We start from the raw sequence: 16,138 nt of genomic DNA, 5'->3' as shown, positions 1-16,138 counted from the left end.
AAGTGTAATTGAAATGCTTTCATAAGAAAAAGGATGACAATCATCGTAAGCAATGATAGCAAGAGATGCCTCAAAGGGAAATGAAACATACCTGGTGATGCTTGGATATGTGTTTCCAGGTAGCCAGCCATTGCTCTTTCCTGGTTCTTCCCATACACATACCCTCTAAAACTCAGAATGAAGCTAATGGGCAAGATAGAAGTCAGCTGTTGATATCTTACTTAGCATTAAAGCACCAGAGGCAGAAATTAGAAGGTTATAACAAAATAGCAACCCTGCATAGCCCCTAACTTTAAAAGAACTTACCACTCCACCAAACAAATTCACATTATTGACATGTAATGAAAATGTAAGACAGAAAGCAAAATGTATATACTTTAGAAAAATCTTTAATGTGTTGTTTTGAACAATTCCATGAAACTTAGATATGTACTGTAAGTATACTTTCTATTTACCTATTTCATTGTTAAATTCTTCATTCAGAGCTCAAAGGTCCTAGGATTTATGAGTGATGCCAAAAATTCTAAGAAAATCTTACCAAGTCATAGCCGGTTATAAAATTTCTTTAGTTTCTATTTTAAAAAAAAAATCTCTTCAGCACTTGGACAAGGGAAGGAATGCTACATAGTGATGGCCTTTTTATTTTTATTTGTATTTTGTTGGCAGTTCCGTTCAGTTGGTTTCAACATTTATTGAGCACCTACTATGTACCAGGCACTGTACTAGATGCTGGAGACACAAAGATGAATAAGACATGGTCCCTGTCTCCCAGAAGCTTACAGTCTCTTGGAGGCAAACAGGTAAGTACAAAGACATAGAGTTTATTCTAAAGTGGACAAAAATGTCAGTAATGTAATAGTACTGGGCCTTTAAATACATTGGCATGTCATTGTTTATAATGTCAAGGCAGACAATTAAAATGAAGACAATTTTCATGTGATAAAACAGTAAAATCATTAAGACCTAAGTTTTAAAGATTCACATGATAAAGGTAGTTAATACTAAAAATTTACACCATTTCAAGTATTTTATACTTAGAAATATTATTGCCCACATTTGTGCTATAGTCAAAGCCATTATTCCAGGTTACTGAATCATTCACATCTTGGCATGCTAGGATTCAGTTTCTCACTGAGTTTATGAATCAGAACAGCTAATTCCTCAGTCGCTTGGCTCTTGTCTTCCAAAAGTTCATAACGAAGGCTGGAGATATCTTGCTTAATTTCTTTCAATTCACCTACAGTATTTGTATTTAAAAAATATCATTGGTAATTTGCTCTTTGGATTTAGAAAAGAACAAAGAGTGAAATTCACACAAATTCATATAATACGAACACATTTGCTTCATAAAGTCCAAGGTAGTTTTTTCAAACTTTTTCCTTCGAGATATTTAAGAAGTATTAGTCTTTATAAATATGCTGATTTTTGACAAAAGCTATAAAAATAGTCCAGCCATGTTTTCAACAGTAAAACTCAGCTGAAGTATTATTCTGTGGCTCAGTCACCTCTTAACATAGGGCAATTTCTTGGCGAACTGATCTACAGCCAGGGTATCACCATCCTGTCTATAGGGAGTTCCCCTTTGGTTCCCTCAGACATAGGGTTGAAACCTAAATGGCTCATCTCCCTTTGCTAGGGTGGAAGAAACTCCTAGAAAAATGAAACTTTACTAAAGATGATTCAATCTGTTTAATAGGCAAATACTCACATGGAACGAGTAAATTTTAAGTCAGGTTTGAGGTAAGAGAAGGGAAGAAAAAGAAGTAGGAGTGATTATTAAGGAAGGGAATGGTAGTGAACTTGGGGCCAAGGAACATTTTGTGGGACACAGAAAACCAAAGTATTAGGAAGTAACAAACAATGTGAAATTAAATTTAGATGTGATACCACCGGCAATGTGTATACACATAAGAATCTCCATAGGAGACTTTTGGCTATTAAAAATCAATTCTTCCCATAATTCAGCTTGGCAGTGTTTTGAATGTATGTAGTTTGCTATTAAAAACTGAATTCTCGGGGTGCCTGGGTGGCTCGGTCAGTTAAGCACCTGTCTTTGGCTCAAGTCATGATCCTGGGCTCCTGGGATTGAGTCCCACATTGGGCTCCCTACTCAGCAGGGAGTCTGCTTCTCCCTCTCCTTCGGCCTCTCCCCCTGCTCCTCTGTCTCTGTCTCTCACTGATTTTCTCTCTCAAATTAATAAACGAAATGTTAAAAAAAAAAAAAAACAACCTGATTCTTTTGCAAATGATTGTAATGTAGATAAGCCATTGACATTAAAAGGTAAACTTTGGGCAGAGATTTATCTTGAATCTAAGAAATGATTCTTCAAACTACTGGTATTTCTACAGCTTTTTTTTTTAAAGAATCACACGTAAAACATACCTTCTATATTATTCCCTGGCACCTTTATGATGTTTTAGAGTATAATTCTATGTTATATATATATATATATATATATATATATATATATATATATATATATAACAATTTATATGTTATATATATATATAGGAATTCTAATTATTCCACAAGAATACATATAAAGCATTTGCAGATTCCTTTTTTATGCAAAAAAAGAAAGTGCTTCTTCCTTTCCCATCTGGCAATATGATCTAATTTGAAATCACAAGGCCAGTCATTGCTGAAGGAAATAGATTCTCATACCACTCAGTATCACATCTGGACTACAAACTCACTAGATCTCCTTTCACCTTCCTACTGCCATATCCTCCTCTTTTGTTTTTGACTTATGAGGAGACTATGAAGTGTTATATGGTGTATATGTGATACAGGAAGCACAAACTATTCAATCTCTTGGACTTCAGTTTATTTATTAAATAAGAATGCTAAATTGTATGATAGTTTAGTGAGAGCTTTGTTCAAAGCTCCAAATTCTCATTAACTCATTTTCCTCTTGGGTACAAGGACATGTAAGATGCTCATTTGTGTTTGTTGCTGTCAGCCATCCAATTCCCCCATTATCACTTTTTTCTTCTCCCCATTGGCACCCATCAGAGAGGTTATTGTACAAATAATCAGATTTCCGCTTTCTAAACTACAATCCCCTTCCATCCTGTCTCCCTGAGACAGTTTCTAGGGCATAATGATTGGATTTTTGCTGGTCCTCAATCAGATGTTCATTGACTTCTTTTCTACAAACACAAATCAGTGGTCTGACCCAGATTTTTAAGAGATTCCTTGCATTCATCAGGTAATGGCTTTGATGCCCATCACCAGTTTTATTTAGTTTAGCCCTTTCTACTCTTTATCAGCATAGATATATCTAGTGGCATCTCATTACTGTTGGAAGCTAGTTTCCACTTTTAAGGCAACTTATTTTTCCCAGGTTGATTTCTTTCCAATTCTGGGCCTGTTTTTCGGCCTAGCCTTTGGTGAAACATTTTTATAGTACAGACAGATGCCCTGCCTAGGATATGCCTGGAAAAATAGGCACCTTTACATAAGGAGCCAAGGAGAAAAGTGAAAGGCAAAAGAGAAACACCAGATGAGAAAAATGGGTTACAGATTTCTTTCTGTACAAAAAAAGTAAAGATTTTTCTGAAGAAATATGGGTTCTATTTGAACCAACCACCCAAGTATCCTATTGGAAAATGTTAACATTGGAAAAATGTTAACACTCACGTGAACTCACTGCAACGGAATTAAAACTGCTGAATACTTTTTATGTAATTTAAAGGCTCCCAGAAAGATGGCAGGTTTTACATTCTAAGAATCAGGACATTCTTATCAGAGATAAACTGTTTCTGATTGACATTTTTAATAACTTTTTCTTTTAAAAGAGGTTTAGAAATGTAACCTAAGATTCTCCTATCAATCTTCGATTGGATTTTTTTTTTAATTTATGATAGGCACACAGTGAGAGAGAGAGAGGCAGAGACACAGGCAGAGGGAGAAGCAGGTTCCATGCACCGGGAGCCCGAAGTGGGATTCGATCCTGGGTCTCCAGGATCGCCAAACCGCTGCGCCACCCAGGGATCCCTTCGATTGGATTTTTAAAGTATCCTGAGATCATTAAGTTAGTTGCAAAAGGATGTTTCTCGAGTTGGAGATGCTTACCTTCATTAACTTCATCATTTTCTTTGTCCACTTGTGCTTTCAGAACATATCGTTTTATAAGTCTTTTCATTATCTGCTGTTGATCAAAAAGAAATAATTATATCACCAATGATACACATAAGTAACCTGGGTCCTATTCTCCAAAGAGTCTCACATACCTGTAAAGTAAACACAGCTCGAGAGAGAGAACTTTTATATAACTATTTACAGAAGATTCACCCAGATTTCAGAACTTAACCATTTTTTTACCTTCTATTGAGATGTACTACATAATCTACAAACATTTTCCTGGTTTAGAATGGAAGGAAACTATAAAAAAGTTAAGTTGGAGGATTTTAATTAATGGTTTCTCTTTCAACTAATGATTTCTCTTTAAGATGTACTGACACTATATTATCATCTATAAATACTACCTTATTTCTCACTGCTAAAAAACCATGAATATACGCTCATCAGAGAAAAGTTGGAAAATACAGAAAAGAAAAAATAAAGATCATCAATTGTCCCACTATCCAAAGATAATCATTTTGGATAGTTATTTTGGTGTGTGTCTCTTTAATTTTATATATATACTAATTACTATATGCATATTTTATGCTTTCAAAATACCATATATTCTGTTATATGCCTTCTTCTCATAGCAATATGTATTGTGAATATATTTCAATCTAAATAAATGCTCTTACAGGATAATTGTTTATCCACAAGGAAAAATAAAATTGGAGCTTTACTTCATAACATATACACAAAAATTAATTCCACATGCATCTTAAATGTGAAAGATAAAACTTCTAAATCCTTTAAGAGAAAGCACAGGAGAATGTATTTATAAATTCAGTGTAGAGCTGGATATTTTTCAAACAAGATAAAAAAATTCCAATTACAATAGAAAAGATTCATAAATTCAACTTTATTACTATTAAAACTTCATGAAAACTTCTGTCTACAGAGCTACTATAAAGAAAGTAAAAAAGCAAGCCACTAACTGGAAGAAAATATTGGCAATACTTACAACTGATAAGGAATTAAGTTTGGATCCAAGATATATGAAGAACTTTAATTCAATAAGAAAAACTCAAATAACCCAATAGAAAAAAAGGGCAAAGACAAACAGCCATTTTACACAGAAATGGAAACATGAATGGTCAGTAGGCATATAAAACAATCTCAAATTCTTTTCTTGGGGAAATACAAATTACAATTAAAAGGAGACACAATTTCACATCTAAAAAGGGAAAAAATCAATCTCATAATGCCAAATGTGGAAAGAATGAGTCAATGAGGAGTTTAACACTTTACTGGTATGAGTATAAACAGATCACTTTGAAAAGCAATTTGGCATTATCTGTTACAGTTGAACACTTGCATATCCTTTCACCCAGAAAGTCCACTCCTTGATACAGAGCCTGGAAAAACTACATATGTGGACCAAGAGACATAAACAACAGTGTTTATAGTAATCTTGTCCAAAGTAGCAAATACAAATCTGGAAACAGTCTAAACAAATATCAACAGGAGAATAGAGAAACCATGGTATGTTACACAATGTAAGGTCATTGTGTCCACTAATGAAATTAAATAATGAAATTAGTGAGCCATAGCCACACACAACAGTATGGATGAATCTTAGAAGCATAAATGTTGAATGAAAATTTTACTTTGCAGACGTCACAAAGTATGAAACTATTCTTATAAAGCTCAATAGCAAATGAATCTACATAATGCATTGTTAGGAATATTTTTATATATCATAAGTCTATATTTGAAAAGAAAACCAAAGCAAGAGGATGAGATACCCAGACTTCTACCTTAGTGATTACCTCTTTGGTGGAGGCAAGGGGTGGGCCAGGGAGGAGTACCTACGTAGAGGCAATGGACAGATAATGTTACCATTCTTAGGCAAGTCATGGTTTCCATAGGTATACATCGAATTAAAATTTATTATTATGCACATTCTTGTGCATATACCAAATATCACATTAAGAAAATAAAGGAAAGGGGTGGGGGAAAAGCCTGAGCTAAAATGAAGACAGAAAATATACCTTAATTTTAAGGAATTAGAAATTGTGAAGCTAAATGACCCATTAGGTGCCAAGCTCAAGAAAAGGGAGAAATCTAGGAATATTCAAAATGTCTATCTCAAAGAATAACAGATCGAGAAAGACTATGCTACTGGAAAGGAAAAGCCCATTTTACCAATCACAGTAAAATATAAAACCTATCGAATTCTGTGGAATCTAGACTTTAGGGCAGACTCACAGCTGAGTGGATCTTGGCCTGGACTTGCTCATTCATTCAATAAGTATTTGTTGAGAGCCTACTCTGTGCCAGGTACTATACTAAATGCTAGGAATGCATTAGTAAACACAGCTCCTTCTCTAATAAAACATCCTTGGAACAATTCACTATGATGAGTAGACATGTCAGGGGTCTAATTGACTTTAGAGAACAGTGAAGGTGATTCCTGTAGAAAGAAAATACAAAGAAATGGATATCAGCTAAAGCAACTTGAAAGGCAGTAATACTAATCATGGGAAGGAAAAAACTATTCAACTACTGAGACAAGAACTATCCTTATGGGAAAGTTAAAATCAGATCTCTACCTTATACCACAAATAAAACAAATTTTTAAAGAGTCAAATAGACCAAAGATCTAAATGTGAAAAGCAACATTTTGAAAGGAACAGAGAAATATTTCTTGAAAAAGCTAAAGGAAAGGATAAGGAAAAGATGAATACATCTGACTATACTGAGACATTTTGAAACTTTTATACAGGAAAGAATACCAATGAAATGTAACCTTATGTCAAGTGGGATTTTTCTGGTTGTCCTGAAATTGTTGATAAATCCAAAATTGATAAGAAAGGATGCTAAGCATTCTATGGCCTAAGACTAAGGTGTCACTAGCAGTTGAAGTCAGCCACCTCCCCTTGAGGCTTACTGAGATTCACTAGACCAGTACTTACCACCAATTCTCTTCTCTCCTTACTCCACATAAGGAAAAGGACTAAGACCTGGGAGGGATCATGAGCTTCTGGGGTGGAGAGGTTATTCTCACTCTTTCTGGGAGGAAAGGAGATGGTGCACCTCCATTCTCCAGAAGCTAAAGGAAAGAGGAAAGCCAGGGTAATCCCTCATAAAGATTAGAGTTGCCTAAACAAAAGGCCTACCATCCTGCTCCCAGTTAAATGCCGATTCCAGCAAACTTGCTGACCTGCTCCTGGCAATTAAGTCAGGAAGAAAAAAGAACTCAGTTAAGAGTGACCAGCCATGGGGTCAACCTGTACTTCCATTATTTGGCAAACATATATTTCCACTATATTGGGTGGAAGGCAGTAATACACATCAGTGGGAAAGGAGAGTCTACTCAATAAATGGGGCTGGGATGATGGATGTGAACCTTAAATCAGAACCAGATCTCTGCTTCAGGAACTGTGCAAAGGGGAAGCAGCCAACATGGTCTTTTCAAACCCTTAAACATGCCCCCAACCCAGTTACAGAAGCAGCACATGAGTCCTAGCCACAGTGAGGATATTTAAACTTGATCATTGTTAGAGCAGTAGTGACAGGAAGAAGCTGCACTCACAGCTAAGTCAAGTGAAAAGATGCTAACTCTTTGGCTTCTTTCTCCTTCCCCCTCCACATATATAAGTGAAGAATTAGCACCTTGATGAGTTAGCAGGGGGAGGTACATACAAAGCAGACCACAACCTTTTTCCACTAAAGACGTGGAAAGGTTTAGCTTGTTCTAGGAGTAAGGAGAAGAGCTTTAGATTTGATTTGGAGATTCATGGTTTTTAAAAAAACTGCCTCGTTATTTGCAAAAAAAGATACTTTTTAAAGTTATGGAGTCTTGACAAGATTTATAAAGGGATCCTCCACCCAATAGAAAAGAACAATCCAAAGTAGGGCAGTTAGTGGAAAAATATTGAAAAAAAAAGTCGTTTTGTACATTCATAGACTGAGACTCCTTAATGAACCCATTACCCAAAGTTAAAAGACAAGCCAAAGAGTGAGAGAAGTTGTTTGCGAAACATACCAACAAAGAATTGGGATGAAGAATATTATAGAATTTTGAAAAGTCAATAAGGAAGACATATGGCTAAGTAGAATTAGGAAAAGGAATTTAAATTCACCAAAAAAGGAAATCTGAATGACAAACATATAAAAAGATGTTCAATCTCACTAGTAATCAGAGAAGAGTAAATTACAATAATGAATACTTGTACACCTATGAGTTTTTTCTTCTGAAAAAATTTCAAATCTACAGATGAATTGAAAGTAAAATGAATTTACATATACTCTTCACCTAGATTCACCAGTGTGAAAAAGTTGCTGTAATTGCTTTATCTCACTGTCTATATTATTGTTATATTGCAAAGGCATTTGAAAGTAATTTTCAGACATCATGTCCCTTTATCCCTAAATACTTGTGTTTCCAAAGAACAAGAATATTCTCTTATATAACCATGCTACAGTGATCAAACTTTAGAAAAATTAACATGGGGTCAAGAACTGTTAAATACATAGTCCATATTTGGTCTCGTTTTTCTAACTGAGGAACAATTTTGCTTTCCGATGTTACTTATCTTTAGTCTCCTTTAATCTGGAACAATTCTTTGGCCTTTGTCTTCCATGATACCAACATTTTTGAAGATGTACAGAGCAGTCATCTTTTAGCAGGCAAAATTTTAAAAACCTGTTAATACCAAGTACTTCTGAGAACAGTGAGAAACTCCTGTACCATATTGCTGGAAATGTAAACTGATATAACTACTCCCAGGTATGTCATCCAGATAAAAATACTTAAAAATGTGCCAAGGGAGATATTTACTAAGATGCTCATTATAGTATTATTTATCATAGTCAAAGAAGGAAAATAAGTGAAATGTTCATCAATAGAAGAATGAATAAACAAAAATAGTTTATTCATAAAATGGAATATTATACTATGGCAGTGAGAATGAAAAACAAGATACACATGTATCAATATAGGTAATTCTCAAAAGCATAAAGATAAATGGAAAAAGAGTAGAATATGTAGTATACTATTCATATTCATTTACGCATATTTTAAAAACACGTAAAACTAGTACATAAAGGTATGAATATACTTATATAAGTAGTAAATATATAGAAGCATACAAGGAAGGAACACAGTAGAACTTCAAGATCGTGAAGGTAGCTGGGGAAAGATGAAGGCTAATGTGATAGGGTAGGGGCATTTGTTGAATCAAAAAATCCTTACAAAAAAGATCCAAAAAGAATATGGCAAAATAAATGTTAACATTTATTAAATCAAGATGGTAGGGGCACCTGAGTGACTCAGTGGTTGAGTGTCTGCCTTTGGCTCAGGTCATGATCCTTGGGTCCTAGGATCTAATTCCGCATTGGGCTCCCCACAGGGAGCCTGCTTCTCCCTCTGATTATGTCTCTGCCTCTCTCTGTGTCTCTCAGCAATAAATAAATAAAATCTTTTTAATAAATAAGTAATAAGTAAGTAAGGGTGGTAGTGGCAGAGATATCTAACAAGATATTTGTGGTGCCATCCTGTGCTTGAAAATTTAAAATATAAAACATTCTTCTGAGTAGGTTTTTGATGCTGCCTAGCAAACTGATGGGCCTCACCAGCCTGGGCCTGAGCATTATTCCATCTCCAGCAGCAACAGCCCTTCCATTATAATAAACAGACAAATACTTTTCACTTTTACAAATAAAACTGTAATTAATACATAAACTGAGAGTAATTCAGAGCTTGTAAGAGTCTTGTTGAGAACCATTCAGAAATGTGTTATTTGGAAATCTATCCCTACAAAAAATGAAACTGCTTAAAAATTAAAATGAGGCAGAATGAGTTCAGAGTAAAAAAAAAATATCTCTGAATATGAATAGGTCTTTCTTAGCTGAGTGAACCTAAGGTGCTTAACTCTCTAAGCTTCCATTTTCCCATATAAAAAATGGGGGTAATAAAAACTCAGAGGTTGTACAGATTAAATCAACAAATGCCCATAAAAGCAGAATTTCTGCTTAGAAGAGGTTAGTTCTTGCTAGTATTATTTATAAAGATAAAATTTTAAGACTAACATTATTGCTACCCACATGCTCTAGTATAATACACCCTAAAATATTTAACATTATCTAAAACTGTGCTTAGAAAAAAAAATCTATGAAAAGTTATATTTACTGACAGAAAGGAAGATGATAGGAAAATAAAATATTTTAAAAATTCAAATAGAGTACAGGTTCCCTAGAAACACCGCACAGCATCACTCAGATTAAATTCTGAAGGGAAAATAGGTAGATACATTCATCTTTAGCCTATGGGAAAAATTATGGTTACAGGTTTACATTTTTCCCTTTAAAATTGGGTGTTTTAAGTTTTCCATGTATCCCATAAAAATTCTCACTTTTTAAAGAAATTTCATCTTAATATTTACAGCTTAAATATATTTATATCTACCACTGTACTAAGTTTGAGCTTCTCTATAGGGCAAGAAGACCCCTAATGTTGGATTGAAATTACTTTCAATGATTTCACACATGACACTACCTGGTAATAATCCATCCTTTAGTTTATGTTGGAAAGATGATTCATATGAATTCCAAAATTACGGGCAGTTCAGAGAAGGGGTGAATGTTAGCTATTTCCATTCTACTAGGTAGCTTGTCTCATGAACCCAAGCCAGTATATTGTATAAGCAGTTAAAAAAGTGGGCTGCAAAAAAAAAAGAAAAATAAAAATAAAAATAAAAATAAAATAAAAAAGTGGGCTGCAAGAGCAAACTGCCTGGATTTGAGTTGTGACTCCATTATTTACAAGCTGCGGAGCCTTGGCAACTTAATCTGTATAATGGAAATGTTGTAATCTACATTGTTAAAGAGATATATAGGTAAATTACATAGGTGTTCAATTAATATAACTATTATGCTCTCATTATCATGTATGGTTTTATAAAGCAAATCTTGATTAACTAATCTTAATAATGATGGTTGTATAGGCAAGGATTGTAAAACTCACACGTGACATGTAAAATTACCATTATAAATATTATCTTTAGCTTTTCAACTGATTCCTTAATAGAAGCCAGTACCCAAAAACTAAATTGACCAATAACAGATTCATCATTTTCCCCTCTTGATCAAGTTACTAACTAACGGAATAGCAGTCTATTGAATAATTTCCTCAGTTCACAAACCTCCAGGAACTATCAAAATCTCTTGGTATGATCCTGTGAATCACTCTTTAATGAAGACACTGCAACTTCTGTAGTAGACTATGGATTTTCTCTGTCTAGGGTATGGAAAGCCTAGATAGTAGTTACCTTGAACACTATCTCTTGCAAACAAATCTGATTTCCTTTCTCAACTCTCCATTAAGACTGGGAGAAGTAATGAAATATGGGTGGGTGGATATATGGGCATGCCCTTCATGCCTAAAAGGCATCAATGCTTTTTTTCTCACTTGCTTATTTTTCACTGATTCAAATTCAACTAACAATTGTGAAGCACTCTCTCACGTACTGTTACATTCATTTTCTCATTTAATACCAGAGAAGCCAAATTTGACTCTCATCAGTAGTTCCATAATCTGAATATTAGCATTCTTTAAAGCATGATTATATGGTAGACTGATTTAAAAAAAGAACTCAGAAGTAGAGTAGAATTTTAAAAAGGGAAGGAACGCTGGAAGTCATGTGTTTTTCATATTTTCAGACCATTCACTTGTGAGACACCCTGACCCATCACCATTGTACAGCCTCTGAATAAACATCTATGATTCAGAGCCTATTATTCTTTCCAGACAGCTGATTTAATCTATTTTTAGACAACTATAGCAGTTAAAAAACAATTTGTTTGTATTGCACTAAATCTGCTTCGTTGTACCTTCTAACCAACCACTGGCCCAAATTCTGTTCTTAAGAGAATAGAATAAAATTGCTTCTTCTACTTGACCAGTTTTCAAATATTCCCCTCTTCTGGGTTTCCCTAGGTTCCCATACCATTTTATTTATGTTTTACCTATACCACATAGCCACACCAGAGTGTGAAAGTTCATCTACTTTTTTTTCCTTCCCTCCCACTCAACCCCACCCTTCCACTGCAGAGGAGAGATTCTTGAAGGCAAGGACTGTATCTTTATAACCTTAGAACGAAGGACCATTCATTATAGTGGGAGTCCTGAATGTGCCCTCAAGTTCAGTGTGAATGAAGCTTAATGTGAATGTCTCATATTGCTTCCTCTAGAGAATATTATATTATAATCACACTGCATGAAACAAAAATCCATAACAACTAAACCAATTGTTATCACTCATGGATTGCATAACAAAGAGATTTTATCTAAATATAATGAAGACATTTGTATAAAGTTTGATTGGCATGTGAAATTTGATAGTTAAAATTTTATTTGTCAAAGTTTATAGAAGTATAACAATTTCAGAGACAAGAAGCTGAATTTGACAATAAACTTGAGAATATCCCCACTTCTAAATCATTCAAAAGCAACAAGTAGAATAAGAAACAGAAACACAAACTCCTTCGATGAAACTCAGAGGCATCCATACCCTTTTTTAGAAAGGTTATATGAAAAGATCAAATGGTGATGTGAGGAAATGCCAAGAGCAGACATCCAAGGCTGAAAACTTCTCTTGAATTTTTAATACAAAATCTAGAAAAGCTTAGAATAGAAAAGGAGAAATCATCATGGAAAGCCATATTTGCTAAAGTATTCAGTGAGGTTGAGGGGAAGTATCTGACTAGTCCTGTAGTGTTATTTTCTGATAAGGAAACATAAAGAAAAAGTGAACTCACATATACAATCCTGTGCCTAAAGGAAAATTCTATTAGCCAAGAAGGAGTTGTGGAACTCTCCAAAGGCACTCCAACCTCCTGAAGCAGCTGGCTCAAGAACTTATTCATTCAAAACTGAGTGATAATCAGTAAGCAATCTATACAAGATCTATATTAAGATAGTCCAAGGAAAAAAAGGAAAAACAAATAGCAAATAAAGAAACTCACCAGAAAAATATTTAAGAAAAGATGAAGAGATGAAGATACATAATGCCATCATTTAAACATTTTTAAAAAGGCCAATCATGTCTTTAAGAGCACAAAAATGGCCAAAGACAATATGGTGAGCCAAAAAAGTGATATATAAACTTGAAAATCTCAAGAGGAAGAAAAAAAAATAAAACCAAACTTAATCCTAATTAATATGAACAATAGAAGGACTACCTTATAATGATAGTGAGTGCACAAATTAAGATATAAATAAATGGAAAAGTATATCACGTACTTGAAAAGGAAGATAGAACATTATAAAGAAGTCAATTTTATTTAAATTAATACAATCACAATAAAAAATACCAATAGAATATTTTGCAAACTACACAAGCTGACTTTAAAGTTCAAATAGAAATATAAACAGGAAAGAATAACCAAAACATTATATAAAATAAGTCTTAAAGTAAGGATATGTTTATGTGGGGTCTGTGTCTATATATTTTGTTTGTTTGACTTTTGTTCTATACTATAATAGTTTAAATAATGTGATTCTATCACATAAAGAAAACCTGGAAATAAATCTAAGGAGATAAATAAATTTAGTAAATGATAAAGGTGATATTTCAAATCAATAAAAAGTTAATTATTCAACACATCTATACATACATATAATCATGTGGAAAAAATTAATTTGGATCCCCATCCTACACATTGCATCAAAATATATTCTACATGGATCAAAAATTCTCATATAAAAAATGAAACCATAAAAGTACTAAAGAAAATATGTGTAAAAAAAATTTTAAGTATTATGTGGGAGAAGATCTTTCTAAACAGGATACAAAATCTAAAGCCATAAAAAGTTTATGGAGTTGGCTATACAAAAATCAAAAAGTTAGGAGAAAATGTTAAAAAGATACACAACAACAACAACAACAAAAAAAAAACAATTTTCAACTCATATCAAAGGTAAAGCGTTGATTTTCTGAAAATAATGAATTCTGAAAAGAGGAATTCTCTTGATTTAAAACAAAAAGCCCATCATGAAAAGTAAATATACAGGATCTCAGACAAATAGAACACTAAACATAAAAGGATGGTCAAGTTCGTTCATTACAAAGAATGCAAAATAAAACTACACTGTGATACCATACTCACCTATCTAGTTGGCAAAGATAAAAAGCCTTTGGTAACACACTGTTAGTATGTTAAGGAAGAAATGGGCTCTCTCATACATTTATTGTAAGAATGTAAATTGGCACAAGTTCCATCAAAATCAGTTTGATAATAAGTACCCAATTTCATAGATTTACATGTTTCAAATGTCATATATACAAGGTTACTTACTGCAGTATTGCTTGTAATATCTAAATATTGACAATATCCTCTATTTCCACGTATAGAGGACATGTTAAATATAACTGTATAATGGAATATAATCTAACCTTTTAAAAGGCTCTGATAATCAGTGTGCCAAGCAATTTTGCAGAATTTGCTACTTCCATGAAAACTGTACAAAACTGTACCCACTGATATCACATACATTATAAATTCCTGGATCTTCATTCTAGTGATCTTGTACACATCAGAAATATATAGATTTGATAATCAAAATGATCACGTGGTGTAAAGTAAAAAAGCACAACCTCTTCTGAGTTGGAATTTAGTGTTCAAATGTCACAACTAATATCAAAATGCAAAAGATATTTTAAAGTAGTACTGATGAAACAATATAGCCTAAGAATCCATTGGAAAATGGATTATGTAGAGAAATATATCAGGTTCCCATACTGTGAGAGCATTATTTTCCTAATATACCCTAATATACCATATATTCCATTGCTTCCCCAGGTCAAGGTATTTGAAGTTATTCTTTGGAAATTGTGGCAACATTTTGCTTTTAATAACACAAAGAACTCTTCTTCCTCAACCAAAAGAATGAGGACTTAGACTATTTTTTCTCCGTTTTGTTCTATCCTCATGCTACATGAGAACATAATTCTACTCACTACACACACACACACACACACACACACACACACGGAATTACATACAGATAAAGAGATATGTCTTCTAAATGCTTACCTGATAACGTGTTGGCTGGTTGAGAATGCTGTTAAAACTGTGTGATTCAAAAACTCTTGAGTTAGACTGAGTGAAGAGGTTTAACTAGGAAAAAATACAATTAACCTAGTAAATCAGAATACATTCATTGGGAAATCAAACATATAATCTACTATATTCTCCTTGATAACATTTCTGGAGTCAACATTTCTAAGGAACACTTTCTGGAAGTTGAATTTTATAAGTGATTTAATATATTTCCAAAGGCAAAATGTAACATGAGCAAAAAGCTCATGTTTATCAAAATGTTCACAAAGTGTACTGCAATAGAATTGTTTAAATGAAAACATATTTTTAAAATCTGGCTCATATTAAACATAAATGTTCCTGGGGACTTGTATGCCTTATCAAAATATATTCATGGCATCTAGGACGCAAAGGTGCCTGGAAGCAACTGTCTGCTCCTGAGCATATATTCCTATCCTACACTTGACTGGAAACACACTCCAAGTTCAAATGGTTTCACTGGTATTTTGTAACCCTAAAGTATGAACCAAATAAATGTCTTCCTAGATATCGTGGCCCTATACTGATCCAGATCCACAACCTTGAATAGAATAAGCTTAACAAATTTTTGTTTTCTTTTCTTGCTCTTTTTTTTTAGGGTTTTACTTCAGAGTGAGTAGCTTTCTACTCACTCTGAAGCTCTCTAAAGAGGAGCACACTCTTACTGGCTACTCTTTATGTAGGTGAGCAGGGCCTGCCTCTAACTTCTCTTGGGCAAACTGCCACTGATAAGGTATGATTCAAACACAGGGCCCCCTATGCAAAAATATGTATTCACCCCACCACCTGACTTCCCAGCATCATAACTCAGGAATGTACAGGATGCTAAGACGAAGTGGCAAAATCATGCCTAGAAAATCTTGGCTAATAAAATTAATTCTCCTATTTGCCACTGGAGGTCAGTATCTGACTGCTGACTGAGGTTAA

At 33.9% G+C, this 16,138-nt stretch overlaps 1 protein-coding gene across 7 annotated transcripts in view; it reads right to left on the bottom strand.

The window, feature by feature from the left end:
- Positions 1-373: 373 nt before the first annotated feature.
- The window catches only part of TRPC3 (transient receptor potential cation channel subfamily C member 3), a 64,930-nt gene continuing 49,165 nt past the window's right edge, over positions 374-16,138 (bottom strand). For 4 of the 7 annotated variants that reach the window (XM_038564748.1, XM_038564750.1, XM_038564754.1 and 1 more), the window contains 3 exons: positions 15,167-15,250; positions 4,079-4,154; positions 374-1,237 (listed from right to left, as the gene is read on the bottom strand). In XM_038564748.1, coding sequence (XP_038420676.1) covers positions 1,095-1,237; positions 4,079-4,154; positions 15,167-15,250 — 303 coding nt within the window. In that variant the 3' untranslated portion in view covers positions 374-1,094. The remainder of the gene's footprint in view (positions 1,238-4,078; positions 4,155-15,166; positions 15,251-16,138) is intronic. The other 3 variants (XM_038564749.1, XM_038564751.1, XM_038564752.1) reach the window with 2 other exon arrangements.

This window comes from Canis lupus, chromosome 19 (genome assembly GCF_011100685.1).
Source record: "Canis lupus familiaris isolate Mischka breed German Shepherd chromosome 19, alternate assembly UU_Cfam_GSD_1.0, whole genome shotgun sequence".
Lineage (NCBI taxonomy): Eukaryota > Metazoa > Chordata > Mammalia > Carnivora > Canidae > Canis > Canis lupus.
This window is presented reverse-complemented; position numbering and strand designations above follow the sequence as displayed.